General features: G+C 42.0%; 1 protein-coding gene across 1 annotated transcript in view; it reads left to right on the top strand.

The window, feature by feature from the left end:
• Positions 1-7,572: 7,572 nt before the first annotated feature.
• LOC144763226 (uncharacterized) overlaps positions 7,573-23,085 on the top strand; it is a 57,718-nt gene continuing 42,205 nt past the window's right edge. Inside the window, exon 1 of the mRNA XM_078648623.1 lies at positions 7,573-7,671. Coding sequence (XP_078504749.1) covers positions 7,573-7,671 — 99 coding nt within the window. The remainder of the gene's footprint in view (positions 7,672-23,085) is intronic.

The following is a 23,085-nucleotide window of genomic DNA, read 5'->3' as shown; positions in this document are numbered from 1 at the left end:
GATGACATCTCAAATGACATCACTGATGACATCACTGATGACATCTCATTTGACATTACTGATCACATCACTGATGACATCATTCATGTGATAATACGATGAACCTCTTCAGACTCTAATATAACCTTAGATACACTCAGTGTAAACAGACACTCACAGACTGTCACTCATCCATGGAGTTACTTACACACCTAGTCAGTCATGCAAAGAATCAATCACACCTACATTTTCACAACTATACAGTTATACACACCTTACTTATTCAAACATATTTACTCACTTATACAATCCTGGATACAAGTGCACAATGATCCATACAGCCACTCACACATTCACTGGCTCTTATGCACAGTTATTTATATATGTCAACTCTCACATGTACTGTATTTTACATATGTACTTACTTTGACATGTAGCACTGAGATATCTATTCACTCACCAATACAGTCATGCACACAGTCAACCGCCCATACAGCTGTTTCCACATGCACTTTTGAACCCATACATCTATGCACAGAGTCATACACCTCCCAGCCACCCACATACACACTCAGTCTCCCATACAAATGCTTGGGCAACCAATCAATAACCCATATAGTTACTCATATAGCTACTGATCAACACATGCAGCAGTTTACAGAACAACAGACATAATGATGCACAAATTAAGACAGTTTAGTCACTAACCCATGCACTCAGTGAGACACATTTAACCACTCACTCATACAGTCAGTCATGCACCTACTAAATCCTTCATCCAGACACTTATACATCCACTCATTCTTAAATATGTAAGACATATTTTAACTTTACAGAAAAATACAGTCACTGGATGTTGTCATCAGTGATGTCATCAGTGATGTCATTTGAGATGTCATCAGTGATGTCATCAGTGATGTCATTTGAGATGTCATCAGTGATGTCATCAGTGATGTCACTGACCATGTCATGAATGATGTAATATGTGACATGATCAGCAGTGGATTGCGGGTGCGCGATATATAGTTAGTACAACTAACTATATATGGAATTTCAATGGTTTTGTGTGAGTAAAATAAGGTTTTTTAAATGCTAATTCCTAACTATATATGGTCTATAACCTATGGTTTTTTCAGTGAATATACATATATATATATATATATGTTACCTACTGCAGTCGCCAGTAGTTATAGTTAGGACCTTGTTTCTATTTAAAAAGTGTATTTTCTTTTCCCAATAACTTTGGCGTCGGTTGACGAATATTCGCAAAATGTTCAAAACTAGTGGGGCGCTCCGGTCAGCTCCTAGCCTGAAAGTTTCGGGGTGATTTGGCAAGCAGGGGCCGAGAAAAAAGGCCGGTCCCAAAACAAGTTTTCTCCATGTTAATTTCCATCGGAAACTTTAGACACAGCTTTAGCACGAACTGCTGAACGGAATTACACCAAATTTGGCAAAAAGGTAGCGCTTGTTTCAGAAAGAACTCTCTTTCATGTTATACTGTTGTTTGTTCTAATAAACTTGTGTTTCCATTTATTTGTGTTGTTTTAATAAACGTTATTTTTTTAAAATAAATAAGTGAGTGTATACGTCTTCTTTTTCTAACAACACTTGTCTGTAGTATATTGTGAAAATCGTCTGTTTATAGGAGGTTATGAAGGAAAACATTTGTAATTTTGCGGTACACCTACCAAATATAAACCAACAGACTATTACATAAATGAAGCCTGCGCAATTCTACAACTGCACTGGTTCTATGCCTGTATCACTTTATAACACCTTGAGTACTGCCCGTGTGATTACAGAACCAATAAGGCACTGCCTAGGACCACCGAGGCTTCAGGGACTGGTGAGGGCCACCCTGCATTTTTAAGTAAAGACCCGAAAGGGTGGCGATCCACGGACTTCAGTTGGCCTTGAAGGCTCCCGAACAATTAGTAAACAATACCCGGGAAGGTGGCGATCCCCTAGGCTATGAAACGTCTCTGTGCCCTTCCACGCCTAATTTACATGTGACTTTAATATCCCCAGTCTTACAGAGACCCCGATACAATGTTTTCCTTCCCTTGCTTCAACTAGTTAAACTAGAATTTACTATCACTGAGTGAAAGCCATGTACCCGCCCTCTAATGGCAAACATAAATGTCCTGCGGATGCACACCCCGGTACATTGTATGAGCTGCACCTAGGAGGTCGCACTCCCTAGCACCACAATGCATTGGTTAGTATAAACGCATACTAACACAACTTACACACGTGTAGTACAGCGACCAGAGTGTAGTCAAGAGGCAGAGGAAGAGCAAAATCTAAAAGTATAAATCCTACCACGGGTCGGATGGCATAGTTCAATGAGTCGACGACCCTGGGATGAATAGAAACAGCTACACAAAGAAAACGGGTCTTCAGCACAACGCAAACAACTTTGAAATATTGGTGAGTGCTGTCTTCTTTTTACCTTCTCCCGCTCGTCGCCAAATTTATGTATTAAAAGGCAGACAGCAGTGAATCCGATAAGTAGATTTATTGCAGGAAAACAATACACCTTAAACAGCGACCAACAGGTGCATACAGCAAGGCAACTGTCTTCTCCAGCACCGTTTACAAACTCCCCAAGGTTCTCCTCATGACAGCCCTACATTCTAACATTACATACTTGCATTCTACGAGAATTGCATACAAAGATTCTAGTATAGTGTTGCTTGTCTAGAATCACACTATGAGTCTGTGTGCATTTGGGAATCATTCTGAGAGAAGCATTTGGGTACTTCATGTGTTTGCAGACACATAACTGTTTAAAAATCTATTCTGTTCCTAAGTTTTGGTAGAATTGCAAACCAGTTATTGCTTATGTATTTGCAAAATGAGTCAGGCTTCTACACTAATGTGCAGTAGTAAAATAGGTGGAATGTGTGCCGTCACCTTACCTCTTCTAGACTAGTAAATGTGTTTTGGTAAAATGCAAGGGATAGTGTTGCTTGTCTAGAATCACACTGTGAGTCTGTGTGTATTTAGGATCTATTGTGGGAAAAGCATTTGGGTATTTCATTTTATTGCAGAGACATAACTGCTTAAAAAGCTATCCTGTTTCCAAGTTTTGGTACAATAGCAAACCAGTTAGTCTAGACTATTAAATGTATTTTGGTAAAATGCAAGGAATAGTGTTGCCTGTCTAGAATCACACGATGAGTCTGTGTGCATTTGAGAATCATTCTGAGAGAAGCATTTGGATAATTCATGTGATTGCAGACACATAACTGCTTACAAATCTATTCTGTTCTTAAGTTTTGGTAGAATTGCAAACCAGTTATTGCTTATGTATTTGCAAAATGAGTCAGGCTTCTACACTAATGAGCAGTAGTAAAATATGTGGAATGTGTGAAGTTACCTTAACTCTTCTAGACTAGTAAATGTGTTTTGGTAAAATGCAAGGAATAGTGTTACTTGTCTAGAATCACACTATAAGTCTGTGTGCATTTGAGAATCAGTCTGAAAGAAGCGTTTGGGTATCGCATGTGTTCGCAGACAAATAACTGCTTAAAAACCTATCCTGTTCTTAAATTTTGGTAGAATAGCAAACCAGTTATTGCTTATGTATTTGCAAAATGAGTCAGGTTTTTACACTAAACTGCAGTTCTAAAATATGTGGAATGTGTGCAGTCACCTTACATCTTATAGATTAGTAAATGTGTTTTGGTAAACTCCAAGGGACAGTGCTACTTGTCTAGGATCTCACTATGAGCCTGTGTGCATTTGGGAATCATTCTGAGAGAAGCATTTGGGTACTTCATGTGTTTAGAGACACATAACTGCTTAGAAATGTATTCTGTTCTTAAGCAAACCAGTTATTGCTTAAGTGTTTGCAAAATGAGTCAGGCTTCTACACTAATGTGCAGTAGTAAAATATGTGGAATGTGTGCGCTCACCTTACCTCTTCTAGACTAGTAAATGTGTGTTGGTAAAATGCAAGAGATAGTGTTGCTTATCTAGAATCACACTGTAAGTCTGTGTGTATTTAGGATCTATTGTGAGAGAAGAATTTGGGTATTTCATGTTATTGCAGAGACATAACTGCCTAAAAACGTTTGGGTACTTCATGTGTTTGCAGACACATAACTGCTTTAAAATCTATCCTGTTCTCAAGTTTTGGTAGAATAGCAAACCAGTTATTGCTTATGTATTTGCAAAATGAGTCAGGCTTTTACACTAAACTGCAGTTCTAAAATATGTGTAATGTGTGCAGTCACCTTACATCTTCTAGATTAGTAAATGTGTTTTGGTAAACTCCAATGGAAAGTGTTTCTTGTCTATTTATTTATTTATTTAAAACATTTATAGAGCGCAGCTGTCACCTGGCAGGTATCCTGGCGCTGAGGAAGCATACTCCTAGAGTTGAAAGCAGGGGAGTTGAGATAAGGGGGGGTGGCAGTGGAGGGGGAGTTAGGGGAAGAGCCATGTTTTTATCCGTCTCCTGAAAGGTAGGAGCTGTGTGATTTGGCGTATATTGGCGGGAAGACTGTTCCAGAGCTTAGCGGCAGCCACTCTGAACGATCTTCCCCCGATCCTGGCCTTCTTGAATCTCGGTACTATTACAAGACAGGCGGTCATGGATCGTAGAGTTCTAGTTGGGGTATACCAGGAAAACATGTGTTGTAGGGGTCTTGGTCCTGATCCGTGTACTACCTTGAAGACCAGGCAGAGGACTTTAAAAGCTATGCGTTGCTTCAAGGGGAGCCAGTGTAGCTCGGCTAACGCAGCAGTAGCCGAGGATCTCCTAGTCCATCCAAGGGCCAGTTTAGCTGCTGCCGACTGGACTCGTTGGAGTCTATCCAACAGTACCCTAGGAGATTCGAGCAGGAGGGCATTGCAGTAGTCGATACGACTGAGAATGGTGCACCTGACTATCAAAGCTCGTGCCGGAGGTGGTAATAGTGGCAAGATTTTGCGTAATGATGGCATAAGGGCCGAGCAGGTGGCAACTGTTCTTGTTACCTGTGTTTCCATGCTAAGTTTGGTGTTTAGCATGACGCCCAGATTGCGAACACTGGCAACAGGTGGCGGGTTATTAGGGTTTTCCGGGGGCCAGAACTCTACAGGCAGAGGGCGAGGCATTCGGCTCGCAGGACAGAACAGAACCTCGGTTTTGGAGGAGTTAAATTGAAGGGAATTGCGGTGTAGCCAGCCTGCAGTATCTCTCAGGCAGTCGTGGAAGGCTTCCAAGGGGATGGAGCCTTCCCCCTCCCAAGAGAGAATGAGCTGGGTATCGTCCGCGTAGTTTACTGTGGTCAAGTTATAGGATCTGATTAAAGTGACCAGCGGCTTTAAATAAACATTGAAAAGGATGGGGCTGATGGAAGAACCCTGGGGTACACCGTGAGGGACTGGGGAGAAGGCGGATTGGTAGGGGGGAAGGGATACAGCTTGTTTCCTGTCTCTGAGATAAGAGTGGAACCAAAGTAGGGCTGTGCCGTTGACCCCAGCATCTCTCAACCTCTCTAGCAGGATCACGTGGTTGACAGTATCGAATGCGGCAGACAGGTCCAATAGAATCAAGGCCACGGCTTGGCCCCTGTCTGCACGCACTCGAAGTTCTTCCATGGCAGTAAGCACTGCTGTTTCTGTGCCATGGGCTGAACGAAACCCAAATTGGAAGTCGTCCAAAACGTGATTCTGCTCCAGGTAGGTTGATAGGCAGGTGCTGACCCATCGTTCCACCACTTTCACTGGAAAGGGCAGAAGAGATATGGGTCAAAAGTTGGAAAGGCATTCTGGATTCAGAGATGTTTTTTTTAGTAGCGGGGTGATGAGAGCTTGCTTCCAGGGGTTGGGGACGAGTCCACAGCAGAGGGATAGATTACAAATCTTCCGAAGGGTGTGAAATAGCTCACTCCTGCATGCTTTCCATGTTTTCGGGGGCAGAGGGTCAAGAGGGGATCCAGAGGTGATGCCTAGTGCCAGTCTCTCAAAATCTGCTTCGGAGATCTGAGGAAAGGCCAGAAGACTTTCCATAGGAGAGCGTGCTAAACTAGGAGAATGTAGGTTGGGGGCAACAGCACCGGAGGAAGATAAAATGTTTTCCGATGGGGGGGCTGCCAGGTTGTTGATGATGGTCTCAATTTTGGCTGTGAAAAACTGCGCCAGATTGTCACAGAGAGTCTGAGATGGGGGGATAGTTTTTTTGACACAGTCAGGGTGTAAAAGGTTCTCCAAGATCTGGAAGATGCTTTTTGAACTATTAGCTGCGTTGACAATAGTGAAGCAGTAGTAAGCTGATTTGCTTTCTGTCATGGCAGATTTGTATTCACGAAGCTTGTTTTTCCAGAGAATTTTGTTGTTGTCACAGTATCCATGTCTCCACTTCCTCTCAGCCTGTTTACAGGCTGATTTGAGAGTTTTCAGGGAGTCATTGTACCAGGGAGCAGGTGCTCTACCTCTGGGTTTACAGAGTTTTAGCGGGACAATGGAATCTGTGGTAGATGTTATCCTCACACAGAGAGCTCTATAGTTGTTTTCAACCGAGCTGGTAGGAGAAAAACTTTCGTCCACATGGAAGACTCTGGTGGTGGAGCTGAGTTTTTCTAGGGCTTTCCAATTGCGGTATGTAAATTCTGGTTGAAGGCTATCGCTAGGCTTCCTAATTGTGGTGCTAGTGATGTAAAATTTGATAAGCGAATGGTCCGTCCAACTCATAGGCAAAATATCGCCTACTTGTGTTAGACCAGGACTCGAGAAGATGAGATCTAGTCGATTGCCTGCAGAGTGGGTGGGATGCTTAACCAGTTGGTGAAGCCCCACACTGTCACAGGATGTCAGAAGATTGTCAAGTCCTGTGTCTAGGCTGCCATTTGGCCAAAGATTAAAATCTCCCAAAATAACTAATTTGTTATGGGAGGTAGCCATATTTGTAAAGGTCGTAAGAAGTGCTTGTTGTTGCGGAATGGAAAAAGCCCCTGGAGGACGGTAACAAATGATCACCGTGAAGATGTCTCCTAGATGGCTATTGATGGCCAGACCAAAGAGCTCAAACCCGGGCACTGGGTCTATGTCTATGGTGTTAGTTTGCCAGGAGGCTCGGAAGATAATGCCAACTCCGCCCCCGCGGCCTTTGGGTCTGGGGAAATGCAAGATATTGAAGTTGGAGGGACAAGCAGAAGCTAGTTCGATATCGCCGTCGATGTGTGTCCAAGTCTCCGTGAGGAAAAGGACATCTAGATGGTGTGCTTCTATGAGGAGATTGATTTCAGTAGCGTGCTTAGGTAGAGATCTAACGTTCAGCAGGCCACCGGACACCATGCCCTTGTGGGAGTAATCAAGTAGTGGGAATGCAGACTCTTCGAAGGTAAGTTTACCTTCGTGTGCAGACCTTCGTAAATTCAGCAGTACATCACGGGTGTACCGTGAGGCCACCGGACACATTTGGACAGAGTTGATGGCGCTGGTCGCGTCCTCGTCGCGGACGAGCGCAGACGAGCTTGCCTTAAGCGCGCCTTCGGCGCGCAAACGGCGTGCCCGCTGCGCTCGTCCGCTGCTCTTCCGGTGGTGAGACATGATTTGTATTGGCCTCTGATGACGTAGAGGAGGGGGCGTGGCCAGCAAGAGATGGGCGTGTCAGTCGTCTCCCTCGGCGTGCTAATGGCGCCAGAGAACGAGCGTTTGGTTGTCAAAACAGCTATCAGTCAGCTGCTCTGCGAGGCAGGGGTAAGTGCCAGGGTGATGTACAAAAGTGCAATAATCAGGTTTAAAAACACAGAAATACAAGTTAATAAATGCTTCAATTACAGACTCCCGGCTTTTCGCCTCAGGAGTGACGCTTTCAATGGTATGGCGCTAGTGTTCAGCGCGCTCTTATTAACTCGGTGGGGGGGTGTGGCCAGCAAGAGATGGGCGTGTCAGTCGTCTCCCTCGGCGTGCTAAATGGCGCCAGAGAACGAGCGTTTGGTTGTCAAAACAGCTATCAGTCAGCTGCTCTGCGAGGCAGGGGTAAGTGCCAGGGTGATGTACAAAAGTGCAATAATCAGGTTTAAAAACACCGAAATACAAGTTAAAAAATGCTTCAATTACAGACTCCCGGCTTTTCGCCTCAGGAGTGACGCTATGAGTCTGTGTGCAATGAGAAGCGTTTGGGTACTTCATTTGTTTGCAGACACATAACTGCTTTAAAATCTATTCTGTTCCCAAGTTTTGGTAGAATTGCAAATCAGTTATTGCTTATGTATTTGCAAAATGAGTCAGGCTTCTACACTAATGTGCAGTAGTAAAATAGGTGGAATGTGTGCAGTCACCTTATCTCTTCTAGACTAGTAAATGTGTTTTGGTAAAACGCAAGGGATAGTGTTGATTGTCTAGAATCCCACTGTGAGTCTGTGTGCATTTAGGAACTATTGTGAGAGAAGCATCTGGGTATTTCATGTGTTAGCATCATGTACAAATCCATTCACTGAAGAAAAAAGTAACCAATTATAAATTCACCCAGTGTCTCTCCTTGTAGTAGTGTAATGTTTGAATAAGTACATAAGTATTCGTGCAGTGATGCAGGGCCTTAGCACTTGGACTGGTACAAACTCCTATGCACGAAAACACAATCCTGTGCACTCAACAAGATCACAATATAAATGTTAATAAGTCAATTCGAATAAGCAAAGAAAGCAAAAAAGAAACAGTCTTGTCCAGCGTCGTTAATCATTGGAGGTTCTTGTCTCTCTCCTTTTATTTAGATCCGCAAATTGAAAATTATCTAAACAGCCAGCCGACACGTGTTTCGTTGTGGGACTATAATTAAATAGACACCACAACTCTTCAGGGCTGGAAAATACAAAAGGAATGAAATGAATTTCACTCCAGTAATCTTTACAATATAGGATACTGTTGCATACAACTACATATCCCAAGTGCCATTTTAGTCGAAGTGCACCTCCTCGTGTGGAACCCCTCGAAGCATAAAATTTATAAAAAATTTATTTAGTTTAAAATGATATTGCGTTACAGATTCTTATAGAGGAATATTGAGAGAAAGACTCATGCAACACCCGTGTCGCAATTCTAGTGTCAATGCATTTTTGTTTGTGTATCAAAAACCACATTGTTTTAAGAGATTTAATAAAAGGTGCTCACCACCACAGAAAAAACACATTAAACCAAAATTCGTATTCAAAGGTTCCTTAAATGCTGAGATATGAATAGTGAAGACACTAGAATTGCGACACGGGTGTTGCATGAGTCTTTCTCTCAATATTCCTCTATAAGAATCTGTAACGCAATATCATTTTAAACTAAATAAATTTTGTATAAATTTTATGCTTGGAGGGGTTCCACACGAGGAGGTGCACTTCGACTAAAATGTCACTTGGGATATGTAGTTGTATGCAACAGTATCCTATATTGTAAAGATTACTGGAGTGAAATTCATTTCATTCCTTTGGTATTTTCCAGCCCTGAAGAGTTGTGGTGTCTATTTAATTATAGTCCCACAACGAAACACGTGTCGGCTGGCTGTTTAGATAATTTTCAATTTGCGGATCTAAATAAAAGGAGAGAGACAAGAACCTCCAATGATTAACGACGCTGGACAAGACTGTTTCTTTTTTGCTTTCTTTGCTTATTCGAATTGACTTATTAACATTTATATTGTGATCTTGTTGAGTGCGCAGGATTGTGTTTTCATGTTGTAAGGGTGTATCCTGGATACACTCCCATTGAGGGGTTTGAAGGGTCTCCTCTCCCTGCCTGCACCATTAACTATTTGAGCATAGATACTCACGTCTACTTTGTTAGAGCGCCTAGGCAACCCGTATACTTGAAACCCTCTCTTCTGATCACAAACTCCTATGCACAATGCATGTACTCGTCTGACCAACTACACACTTGTGTTTTAGGCCTACAATTCCTCAGTCAGTTTAAGTACACTACTTCAAACACCCTGTTATTGCCCTTGCACTCCTCTAGTGGCCCTTTCAGCACTATGTATTAATCTGTTCACTGAAGTAAAATTCAACCAATTATAAATTCTTCCAGTGTCTCTCCTTGTACTACTGTAATCATTCAGTCAGTATCCATATACTCATGCAGAGAGGCAGGCTTACGGACATGATTTGCTTTAAACTCCTATGCACTATGCATGTAGTGGTCTAACCACCTTTTCACATGTGTTTCAGGCCTACAATTCCCCAGTCAGTATCCATACACTCCAGAACACACCCTGTCCGTGCTCTTGCAATCCCAAAGTGACTCTTTCAGCACCATGTGCTACTCCATTCACTGAAGTACAACTCAACCAATTATAAATTCAACCAGTGTCTCTCCTTCTACTACTCTAATCATTCGGTCACTATCCATGTACTCATGCACGAAGCCAGGCCTTAGGACATGGACTGCTTTAAAGTCCTATGCACTAAGCATGCAGTACTCTAACCACTTTTACGCTTGTGTTTTAGGCGTACAATTTCCCAGTCAGTATCCAAACACTCCAGCAAACACCCTGTCACTACTCTTACATTCCCATAGTGACCCTTTCAGCACCATGTACTAATCATTCACACTAGTACAAATCCTTGTCCATTACACATGCAGACGTGTAATCACATATACAGTTATGTGTACACCTTGAATTACAATTTTAATTAGTGATTACAAAAGAAAGTATTTAAATGGTTTTATAGAGAATGTGTTTGTATGGTAATGGAAAAGTATAATTTATACATGTATTAAAATACATTTATTAATGTTTTGTTTTTACAGATATTGTTCATCATCATTAAAATAAAGTTATTATGCCTGAAAATTCAAGAAAGGACAGAAAAAGGACAATTATTTGAAGAAAATTCAACAAGCATTGGATGACCCACATCATGTGGCTAAAAAGAAGAAGTCTTCTGGTAAGACAAACAAGGAATTCATTAAAAACTTTCAAAGCCTACAAACAGTGTGCGGAATGTGGAAACTAATGACAATGTTTCGACTAGGCAAAGGAACATCAATCACAGGAAAGGAAAAAAGAAAATTTAGATTCGAAGTATGGCAAAAGAAAGCAAAATCATTACAAAGAAATACGTAAAAATTGTTTTTGCAATAGAGTGGTTCTTAATTTGCTGAAAGATATGAAAAAATATAGAAAAAGAGCACTATTTTATAAAAACAAGAAGCATATTGAATCTATTGTTGAAAAGGCATTTGACGTAAAAAGGAAACTATTTATTTTCATTTTAAACAGAATTCGATCACTAGATAAATCAATCCATTTAATGAAGGCCAAAAGTAAGAGTGAAAGAGTAATTTAACAGAACACATTTTTGTGATTTTTTTTGGGTGAATGGAAACACAGTTCAAGTTCTGAGCCTTTCTTTACTGGAGAGAGTTATTTTCAGAACAATGATTTTTTGCATGCAGTTGATAACAGTGGTCAAGCTTATGAGGTTAGAAATAGTTGTCCAATTGAGAAAGAGAAAATGGTTCCAAGAAATGCAGAAGAAGTGATAGCTGATGAAGTTCTAGGCAGACGTCCTAAAGCCCCAGTGTACAATTGGGATTGCAGTAGTATTTGTAGTGTACCACAAGAATCTATTGATATTTTACGCGATCTCTTACGAGCATATAGTAAAAAATCTGTTAAACAAAAGATTAATATATTGCAAGGACTAGACCCTTGCAGAGTGAGAAACAATACAGGTTTGCAAGGTCATTCTCTGGCTTGTCTTTCTAGTAAAGTATGTCAAAGTGTTTTTCAACATTTCAGGATGTTAGCAGTACATCATACTCAAAGTCAGAAATGAGTCAGAATATTCTATCAGGCAAAAAGTCCAGCACTAATGTTAAATGAGTTGAACAGTGCTCTTTTGCATGGATCAGTATCAGATGTGAAGAGGGTTTGTGATGAAACTGAGTTTTTTTACTTTGGTCCTGAACAAGAGAGTGCAGAAACTGGACAAATTAATAGAAGAAAATGTTGAAGAGAATGTGCAACATACTACTACAAAAAATGTTAAAGTTCAAATTACAAAGTTTAAGATGATTTCAGGTGAAAGGCCAAGTTATTCTTGTATTTTTTGCCGGATAACTCACTATAAAAATCAGACTAGGACTGTTGAACTGTATTTAAAAAGTGAAAATAATGATAAGTGAAAGGAATTTGCAACTTATTTGTTGGTAGAGAATTGTTTTGATTTTTGTTCTGATCAGCGTATTTGTAAATATTGTTACAATAAATTAAATGCCAGCTAGAGCTGTCCATAATAATCTAGAGTTGGTAACTTTTCCTCCAGAATTGATAGATTTAAATACCCATGAGTCTATTCTCATTCAATGGGTACACCCATTTCAGGCTATTGTTCGTATGGAGCCTAAAACAGGTAAATTGCCTCCTTCAGAATTAATGAGAGGATTCAAAGGAAGAGTTGTATATTTACCTCTAGATTTAAAGAAAAATGTTGAAACTATTGGTGTAGAGTGTGTAGAAAATGAACCACTAGTCATTCTAGTTGATGGCGTGCCTACTAATAGTAAGAAAATCTGGCAGGAGTTAGTGGATGTTAGGAAACTGCAAAAGGCGACTTTGTATTTGCTAACAAATAATGAGTACTATAAAAATGTGTATAAGGGAGAAAAATAAATATTTTTAGCAGAAGATACTGAAACGTCAAGTGGACAAATTGAATAAGTGGACATGTCCAGAAGAGAAGAAATCTATGAACATTACAGTGTACATCCACTTAATTCAAAAGAAGTGATCGAGAATACTATTTAGTTATTCCAAATGAAAAAAGTGAAGGGAAGTTCCATGAGTGTTTGAGACGAAAGCTTGAAAGCTCGTTGTTTTCCGCAGTTGTTCCCAACAGGAAAAGTAGGATGATATCCTGTATCTGAATATCAGACAACAAGATTGTATGAAGAAGATCCAAGATTTTGACAATGTATCCCATATATATTTCATCTTTTGTTTGAAAGTGACTTGCCTGGACTTTCATATGCGTTCAATCACATATTGAAAACAGGAGTACATCTGCAAAATGTCCTGCAAAGGATTTTATGGATAGAGTGCACCAGAGAGATGATCATTTAGAATCTCAGCTGATTAATCTGATGACATGTCAGCGTGGGACTAATGAATATTGGTACCGTGGTCATGGAGAACTTAAATGTATGCTAAGGAACTTAGGAATTCTCACATGGTTCCCTACCCTAAGGTGTGCTGAGTATGCTTGGGATGATTTACTTGAATTTCTTCGAGAGGCAAATTCTAATATAAAAAATATTGAATACAAGACACCAGGAGAATTGTGCTCTTTGGATCCTGTTAATCTTTGCAGGTATTTCAATCATAGATTTGAAGCTATGATGTCTTTTATCTGCAAAAAAAAAAAATCCTCCTCTTGGAGAAGTTGTGGATTTCTTTTGGAGAAAGGAGTATCAAGCAAGAGGTGCTCCTCATATACATATGCTGATACGAATCAAGGATGCCCCTAAATGCGGAATAGACTTGGATGATACTGTTCTGCATTTTATTGAAGAATATGGCACATGTGCTATACCCAAAAGCACAGAAGAAAACAACTTAAGACAACAAGTCTTACAATTCCAAAGCCATCATTGTGGAAAATACTGTCGACGAAAGTACAAGTCTAAGGAAAAGTTTTACACCAAATGTCGTGTTGGTTTTCCACGACCTGTAATATCTAAAGAAAGAGCAAACAGTTTCATGTCTGCTATGCGACATACCATCACATGAAAGTCTCCAAAGAATACCTACAATTTAAGAAGAAGCTCAGAGACAAAATACATAAATGATTAAAATCCGGTTACTCGGTCCATTTGGAATGCTAACATGGCTATTAAGTACGTTGCGGTCAACTCCATTGCTGTTGCTCGATACGTAACATCCTACATTACAAAATCAGAAAAGACGGAATTGAAAGAAATGCGGGAAGAGATTTCTCATGAGAAGAGTGTAGTAAGGAATTATACAGTTTCAGTTTGAAGATGTTATCCCACCGAGAAATCGGAGCATATGAATGCTCAGATCAGTTATCATCTGCAAGTCTATCCTTCAAATCTAGAAGAATCATTTGGGTGAGTCTAGGTCTTGCTGCAATGCGAAATCGAGTACCTAAATCTGTACAAGAAATTGAATATTTAGCAGAAAAAGATCCAGAAAGTACAGATATTTTGAAAACGAATATGTTGGACACATATTATCCAAAACAGAACTTGTCATCTTGAGAACATGTGTCTCTATGAAGTGCTGCAAAACTACACTTTTAAACGGAATACTACAGAGAACATCAATGATGGGAAATATGGAGTGATTGGTTCCGAAGAATTTTGGTGAAACAAACGAAAGGAAATTTGATTAATCACAGGAAACTGAGTTGTGACACTGCTGATAAAAGGGAATTTTACTATTTAGCCCTTTTGCAACTGTTCAAACCGTGGCATTCAGATTTGGAATTACTTGGAGATTTTCAGAGCTATTCATTCAATGCTTGTAAAGATACCATAGAATACACTGTTTTTGCAAAATATGTGAAAATATTGAACAATGAAATTGATCAAGAAGCTACTATTGCAGCTGAGATTGCTAAAGACAGTTCTCAAGACAGTCAAAGTCCTGCTCCACTGAGTCAAGAGATCCACTAGGACAACCAATTGTTAAAAATGAAGCAGCCGTCACCATGAATGAGGTGGAAACAGCAATGCATCAAGCTCAAGAAGATATAATGAACTTAGCAAACTTGGAAGAACAACTAAATGTTGAACAGAAAGAAATATATCAGCAAGTGAGACAACAGATTGACCATGGATTTCTTCATAAAAAGAAAGAATGCACATGCACATCATTTCAACCCATCCAAATGTATGTGAGTGGACAAGCTGGAACAGAAAAAAGTTTCTTAATTAAAGTAATCACCAGTTATCTACAGAAAACAACTGAGTCACATTTGTCTTGTGCTATAACTGCTCCAACTGGGTTGGCAGCACACAACATTAAAGTAATTTTATTACATTGTTTACTTATGCTACCTGTAGAGCATGAAAACAAATTGGAATATCACAAGCTATCTGGAGAAGCTTGTTGTGAAGTTTCAAGAGTGCTACAGAAAATGAAACTTCTGATTATTGATGAGGTAAGCATGGTCTCAATTTTAATGCTTGCTTTTGTGCATTTAAGAATGCAGCAAATTCTTAAAACAGAGTATGACGTGTTATTTGGAGGAAAGCATGTCATCGTTTTTGAAGATCTACTGCAACTTACTCCCGTAAAAGGAAAACCAGTATTTAAAACACTTGTTCAAGAAGACACCAGAAAGTCTTTGGGTAGCGTTGGAAACGTTAACATTTAGTCATATTCTGAATACAAGGTACTCATTACAATTATGCGACAGGCAAATGATGTTGATTATGGAACTATTCTTCAAGATATAAGAATTGGAGTACTGACAGAACATGGCAAAGAAGCTTTGCAGAGTCGATTACTTTCCAATCTGTTTTTAAATGAAAATATAGTTCCAGAAAAAATATATATGAAAATTGTAAGCATGGGCTGAAAGTTCGTTCCGCTCGCGGAATTTGCAGATTTTCTGCGATTTCGCGATACGCGAATCTCGCAAAATCGCGGTAAAATCCGCGAATCAGCGGGGACGAATTTTCTGCCAAGCACTTACAGGGTTACAGCAGCAGGTGCAAAAGTTGAAGCTAATTTTTTGTAACCTTTTCCAAAAGGGTTACAAAGAAATTAACTTCAACTTGGGCACCTGCTGCTGCAAGCCTGTAAGTGCTTCCTGGCGCCTCGTTGCCTACTTGCAACTATTCTCTGACCCTGCTCTGACCCTTGAAGCAGGGTCAGAGAATAGTTACAAGTAGGCAATGAGGCGCCTGTCACGAAAATTAAACCTCAACAGGAAGCACTGACAGATATAAAAACAAACATTTGCAATGCAATAGGTCTCGCATTAGGAAAGTTTGAGCTATTGGTCTTGTAAATGACAATTTTTTTTATTTATGTGTTGGTTTTAAAAATAGCTAAATTAATAGCTTTGTCATTTACAATGCCAATAGTTATAACTTTCGCAAATGTGACACCTATAGCATTTGTAATGCAACATGTTTTGTATTTACGTGACTTAGCTGCATTAATATTACAAATTACAATGGCGTTTAATTTTTTTAAATAATTAATACTTAAATAAAAGTGATTTTAATTTATAATGGCAATAGCTTAAACTTTTGTAAATAACTTTTGTGAAGATGATGTTCAGTGTATTTTATTGTGACGAAAATCCAAGAACAGAAGTGAAATATTAACATCTTTTTGTGACATTTGTAATAAAGTTTGAAACATTGAGAGAACATATTTGAACCAGTTGTTGTTGAATGGTTGTGCAGATTGATGCTGGGGTGGCGCTGAGTGGTGCTGTGGTGGTGCTGAGTGGTGCTGTGGTGATGGTGAGTGATACTGGGATGTGATGAGTGATGCTGGGGTGGTGCTGAGTGGTGCTGTGGTGGTGCTGAGTGATGCTGTGGTGGTGCTGAGTGATGCTGTGGTGGTGCTGAGTGGTGATGTGGTGGTGCTGAGTGATAATATGGTGGTGCTGAGTGATGCTGTGGTGGTGCTGAGTGATGCTGTGGTGGCGCTGAGTGGTGCAGTGGTGGTGCTGATTGGTGCTGTGGTGGTGCTGAGTGATTCTGTGGTGGTGCTGAGTGGTGCTGTGGTGGTGCTGAGTGGTGCTGTGGTGGTGCTGAGTGATAATGTGGTGGCGCTGAGTGATATTGTGGTGGCGCTGAGTGATGCCGTGGTGGTGCTGAATGGTGCTGTGGTGGTGATGAGTGATAATGTGGTGGTGCTGAGTGATGCTGTGGTGGTGCTGAGTGAATCTGTGGTGGCACTGAGTGGTGCTGTTGTGGAGCTGAGTGGTGCTGTGGTGGTGCTGAGTGATGCTGTGGTGGTGCTGAGTGATGCTGTGGTGGTGCTGAGTTATAATGTGGTGGTGCTGAGTGATAATGTGGTGGTGCCGAGTGATGCTGGGGTAGCGCTGAGTGATGATGTGGTGATGCAGAGGGCAGAAAGGCACAAAAAGCAGTCTAACAATGGGCAGAAGGGCAGAAAAACAAGGGAAAAACGAGTCTAACAAAGGGCAGAAGGGCACAAAAAACGAGTCTAACGGGGCAGAAAGGCACAAAAACGAGTCTAACAGAAGGCAGAAGGGCACAAAAAAGGAGTCTAACAGAGGGCAGAAGGGCACAAAAAACGAGTCTAACAGAGGGCAGAAGGGCACAAAAACAAGGGAATAACAGAGGGCAGAAGGGCACAAAAAACGAGTCTAACAGAGGGCAGAAGGGCAGAAAAACAAGGGAAAAATGAGTCTAACAGAGGGCACAAGGGCACAAAAACCGAGTCTAACAGGGGGCAGAAGGGCAGAAAAACAAGGGGAAAACGAGTCTAACAGAGGGCAGAAGGGCACAAAACAAGGGAAAAACGAGTCTAACAGAGGGCAGAAGGGCACAAAAAACGAGCCTAACAGGGGGGAGAATGAATCCCGACCTGCGTGTTTGTCCACGAAGATGCCACCTGTTTGTGCAATACCTCTACTCAACTGGAGTACTTTCTATTGTCTAATCAGTAAGTGCTCCCTCGTTGGCTAAATGTATAGGGGGAGATTTACAATCCCCGGGGATGCGCCAGTTATTGTGCGCCACAGCTCCGCCACCCATGGTGCGCCGCATTTACAATGCGGCGCACCATGTGGCAAAAATGGCACAGATGCGTCACGCATCTGTGCCGTAAAAGCAGTGCATTGCTGGAGCTGCGTCGCGCCTGCGACACAGCTCCAGCAATGCTCTGGGGGGCCCTATCTCCCCAATGCTGCATCAAGCCTTGCGCCTGCTTCAAGCAGGCGCTGGGTTTTGACGCAGCATTGACCTAAAAGTGACTGAGTGCCCTCTCCTGCCCCGGAACGCCTCCTGATTGCGCAGGGCTTTACAACGTGACGCATCTCTCATATGCGTCACGTTGTTAATACCCAGTACCATGGCGCATCTTTTGTGCTGCCGCTGCGTCACAAAAGGTCTCGGTAGAGGGTGGCAGTGGTGAACCAGAGGGTGGCAGTGATGAACCAGAGGGTGACAGTGATGAACCAGAGGGTGGCGGGGGTGAACCAGAGGGTGACAGTGCTGAACCAGAGGGTGGCAGGGGGGAACCAGAGGGTGGCAGGGGTGAACCAGAGGGTGGCAGTGATGAACCAGATGGTTGCAGTGCTGAACCAGAGGGTGGCAGGGGTGAACTAGAGGGTGATGTGATGAACCAGAGGGTGGCAGTGGTGAACCAGAGGGTGGCAGGGGTGAACCAGAAGGGGGCAGTGGTGATCCAGAGGGTGGCAGTGCTGAACCAGAAAGTGACAGTGGTTAACCAGAGGGTGGCAGTGGTGAACCAGAGGTGCTGTGATGAACCAGAGGGTGGCAGTGGTGAACCAGAGGGTGGCATGGGTGAACCAGAGGGTGGCAGTGGTGAACCAGAGGGTGGCAGTGCTGAACCAGAAAGGGACAGTAGTTAACCAGAGGGTGGCAGGGGTGAACCAGAGAGTGGCAGTGCTGAACCAGAGGGTGGCAGTGGTGAACTAGAGTGTGGCAGGGGTGAACCAGAGGGTGGCAGGGGTGAACCAGAGGGTGGCAGTGGTGAACCAGAGGGTGGCAGTGGTGAACCAGAGGGAGGCAGTGGTGAACCAGAGGGTGACAGTGCTGAACCAGAGGGTGGCAGGGGTGAACTAGAGGGTGCTGTGATGAACCAGAGGTTGGCAGTGGTGAACCAGAGGGTGGCAGTGGTGAACCAGAGGGTGGCAGTGCTGAACCAGAAAGGGACAGTAGATAACCAGAGGGTGGCAGGGGTGAACCAGAGAGTGGCAGTGCTGAACCAGAGGGTGGCAGTGGTGAACTAGAGTGTGGCAGGGGTGAACCAGAGGGTGGCAGGGGTGAACCAGAGGGTGGCAGTGGTGAACCAGAGGGTGGCAGTGGTGAACCAGAGGGTGACAGTGCTGAACCAGAGGGTGGCAGGGGTGAACTAGAGGGTGCTGTGATGAACCAGAGGTTGGCAGTGGTGAACCAGAGGGTGGCAGGGGTAAACCAGAGGTTGGCAGTGGTGATCCAGAGGGTGGCAGTGCTGAACCAGAAAGTGACAGTGGTTAACCAGAGGGTGACAGTGGTGATCCAGAGGTGCTGTGATGAACCAGAGGGTGGCAGTGGTGAACCAAAGGGTGGCAGGGGTGAACCAGAGGGTGGCAGTGGTGAACCAGAGGGTGGCAGTGCTGAACCAGAGGGTGACAGTGGTTAACCAGAGGGTGGCAGTGGTGAACCAGAGGTGCTTTGATGAACCAGAGGGTGGCAGTCGTGAACCAGAGGGTGGCAGTGGTGAACCAGAGGGTGACAATGCTGAACCAGAGGGTGGCAGGGGTGAACCAGAGACTGGCAGTGCTGAACCAGAGGGTGGCAGTGGTGAACTAGAGGTTGGCAGGGTGAACCAGAGGGTGGCAGGGGTGAACCAGAGGGTGGCAGTGGTGAACCAGAGGGTGGCAGTGGTGAACTAGAGGGTGGCAGTGGTGAACCAGAGGGTGCTGTGCCCATACACGACCGCATGGGTAACTTCACCATGCAAGCGGCCCGCGAACACGCAAAAAGCCCTGCGAACACGCAAAAAACCCACCGAACACGCAAAAAACCCCGCAAACACGCAAAAAAACTAAAATCCGCAAATTTGCACGAATTCGCGGATTTTGCGGATTGCGAATTCGATTTCGCGCGAATTCGCAGAACGAGAATTCACAAATTTCGCCCATACTTAGAAAATTGCAGAAAACAAATCTATCATCTGCTTATTGCCAACACCGCACGAGTGTTCTAGATGCAATGAACACGTTTTGAAGCTGGAAAATGAAGAAATAATAAAAATGGAAGCCATTGAAAAAATACAGCATGAAGGAATCACTATTATTTTGACAGAAAAACTGAATTCAATTACCACTTTGAAAATGTTAATGACATATATACAAGTTCACTTTTAGAGCTGATGGCCACCGCCTCGATGACACAAATGATTAAACATTCGACTCACGAGGCTGTACACATTTTAGATGGTATATTTACATCTAACCCTCATCTAAAAGTGCAGGCGATTTTGCAAGTTCCGTGGTCAAATCACAAAGCTATTCAGTTTTCACTTACGTCATCCCATCACCTTGCTCGGCCTCATTCTGCCTCTAGGTCTTTTGTTAGGAGAAATTGGAAAGAAATTGATTTATTGCAATTACAATCTACTTTAGCTGCCTCCATACCAATATTGATGTCTGAAGTTAATTCAGCTACTAATATTTTTAATAATTGGATAATAACAGCAATAGACATCCTGGCCCCTGAAAAAACGTTCACCAGTAGGCGGCTGAAGAAATCAGAACCGTGGTTCGATGATACACTACGTTGTCAGAAACAAAAATGTAGACAGGCTGAGAGGCATTGGAGAAAATGTTATGGGGACGTGGAAAAAGTGAACTGCCTATAAAAAAATTATCTTAGAGAAAAAATTTAGTTATTTCTCTAATAAAATTGAACAGGCAGGTACATCAAGTAAAATACTTTTTTCAGTGTTAAAGGAGTTAGTGACACTTCCGACCGCACCCTTATCTAACAGTAATGCTGCATTTTGTATTCAACTGGCTGAGTTCTTTAGGGACAAGGTGCTCTCTATTTTTGAGACATTCTGTAAAAATAATAGTTAGATTCAAGTGAGTGAACCTTCTCCTTCCATGAAACAGTATGATCATAGTCTGGCTGCCTTTATTCCCCCAAATACAGAACAGATCTTGCAAATAGTCAATCAGGTGAAATCATGAGCTCCCTGTGACCCTTGTCCCCGAAAAATATTTATTTATGCCGCTGAGGAGATCAGCGAACAACTTTGTTTGCTCTTTAAAGGGTTTTTTGAGTTTGGTATTTTCCCTGAGACATGGAAGAGGATCTCTATTCTTCCCCTGTTGAAAAAACCTGGTTTGGATCCTGGTGTTCATTGTAATTATCGACCTATAGCCAGGATTCCATTCCCAGCTAAGGTGTTGGAGAAGATTATGAACCGCCAGCTCACATCCTTTGTTTCCTCAGAGAACTTGCTGGATCCCATGCAATATGGCTTCCGGGAGGGGCATGGTACGGAGACAGCCTTGGTCATGGCAACAGAGGAGCTTCGATCATTGCTGGATTCCGGTGCGAAGGCCGCCTTGATTCTTTTGGATCTTTCGGCGGCTTTCAACACCGTGAACCATGACATTCTTATCTTGAGGCTACATAGGCTGGGAGTTTCAGGTCTGGCATTGAGTCTGTTGAAATCTTACCTTAATATTAGGTGCCAGTTTGTGCAGATTGACGACCAATGTTCAACTTATATGTTACCCCTTTAGCAGATGTCATCAGGGAGTTTGGTTTTTCGTTAGTGTCTTACGCTGACAATACTCAAATCGTGGTCTCTATTTCTGGTAATCCAGAAGAGACAGCAGTCCATTTTAATCAATGTATGACATCTGTAGACCATTGGATGAGTACAAACTGCCAAAGATTGAACGGAAGTAAAACTGAGATGCTTCTTTTGGGCTCAGATCCTTCTATATGGTCTGAAAAATGGTGGCCTCACTCGATGGGAACTCCTCCTATTGCAGTAAAAAAGGTAAAAAATTTGGGAGTGATTTTTGATGATGTTCTTACCTTTCAATCTCAAGTTAATAAGGTTGCCTCTCAGGTACATTTAACCCTAAAATTGATTCAGAAGGTGAAGCCTTATATTCTGTCATCTACTGTTAAAACACTGGTAACATCTTTGGCCTTAGCTAAATTGGACTACGGCAATGCCCTCTATTTGGGTCTTCAAAAATAACATCTTGTTAAGCTTCAACGGGTTCAAAATTCCGCCGGCAGGATGCTGTTGAACATCCCCAAGGTCCAGTCGGTGTCCCAGGGCCTCAAACTTCTTCACTGGTTGCCGGTGAAAAAAAGAGCAGAATTCAAGGCCGTAGGTTTGCCCTTCAAAGCCCTCCAGGGGACTGGACCTGAATACCTGAGACAACATCTATTATGGTATCACCTAAACAGAAAACGTTGTTCTGCCACAAGTAAACTTCTTTAGGTATTTAAAATCAAGAGGGTGCGCTGGGGAGGAAGTAGTTTCTTTTTCCACACTGTCAAATTGTGGAACACACTACCTTTATCCATAAAGAACAGTACAACTCTCCTCTCTTTCAGAAAGGCGTTAAAAAGCTGTATTTTGTGCATTGATTATCACTTTGGTACTTATCCTCCGCTGTAGCGCTAGACGCCCATGGGCATTCGAGCGCGGTATAAATTATAAATTCATTCATTCATTCATTCAAAACAAAATTGGATTCTTTAGAAAAATCGATATCTAAAACTGCTGGTTTAGAAAAGACTCTATATTCATGTATAAACTGTCGGGTAATTTTTAGGCAAAATTTGGATGTGGAAAAGGTTTAGTTAATGGAGCAATGGGTAAAGTTGTGGATTTTGTTAATTATCAGATTAAAGATGGAACTGAATTAAAAAAAAAAATTGATCAGATTGAAGAAGTAAAACAAATTGGTCGTTTTACAGTTCATTTTTTGCTTGTTAAAGATTTATATGTCCGTAGAAAACAGTTTCCACTTTCTCTGGCATATGCAGTAACTATTCATAAATCCCAAGGTTTAAGTGTAGACTGTACTTTGGTGAACATTGGAAGTACCATGTTTAAAGAGGGTATGGCATATGTTGCTTTGTCTTGAGTCAGAACTTTATCTGGTTTGTTTTTGATTGATTTTGATGACACAAAGCTTACTGTAGATGCAAACTGTGTAAAAGAGTATAATAGGTTAAGAAGAGTGTATGCTCCCAATTTAGGTCAATATCCTGTTTTTGAGAAGTGTGTGGTAGGTAGAAAAAGGAGGTATGAGAATATCTGTAATGAAGGTATAGAGAAGGAAAAAAAACAAGATAATGTTGTGATTGCAAGCAAAAAGAAAAAGGATACTCTTGAAGAGATTATTGGTTATCAGTTTGAAAATAGTTCAGGTGTCAACTGATATGCTAATGCAGTGGTCAATG

The sequence above is a fragment of the Lissotriton helveticus genome, chromosome 1_1, assembly GCF_964261635.1.
Source record: "Lissotriton helveticus chromosome 1_1, aLisHel1.1, whole genome shotgun sequence".
Lineage (NCBI taxonomy): Eukaryota > Metazoa > Chordata > Amphibia > Caudata > Salamandridae > Lissotriton > Lissotriton helveticus.
Note: the sequence above shows the minus strand (reverse complement) of the source record. Positions and strands in the feature narration are given on the sequence as shown.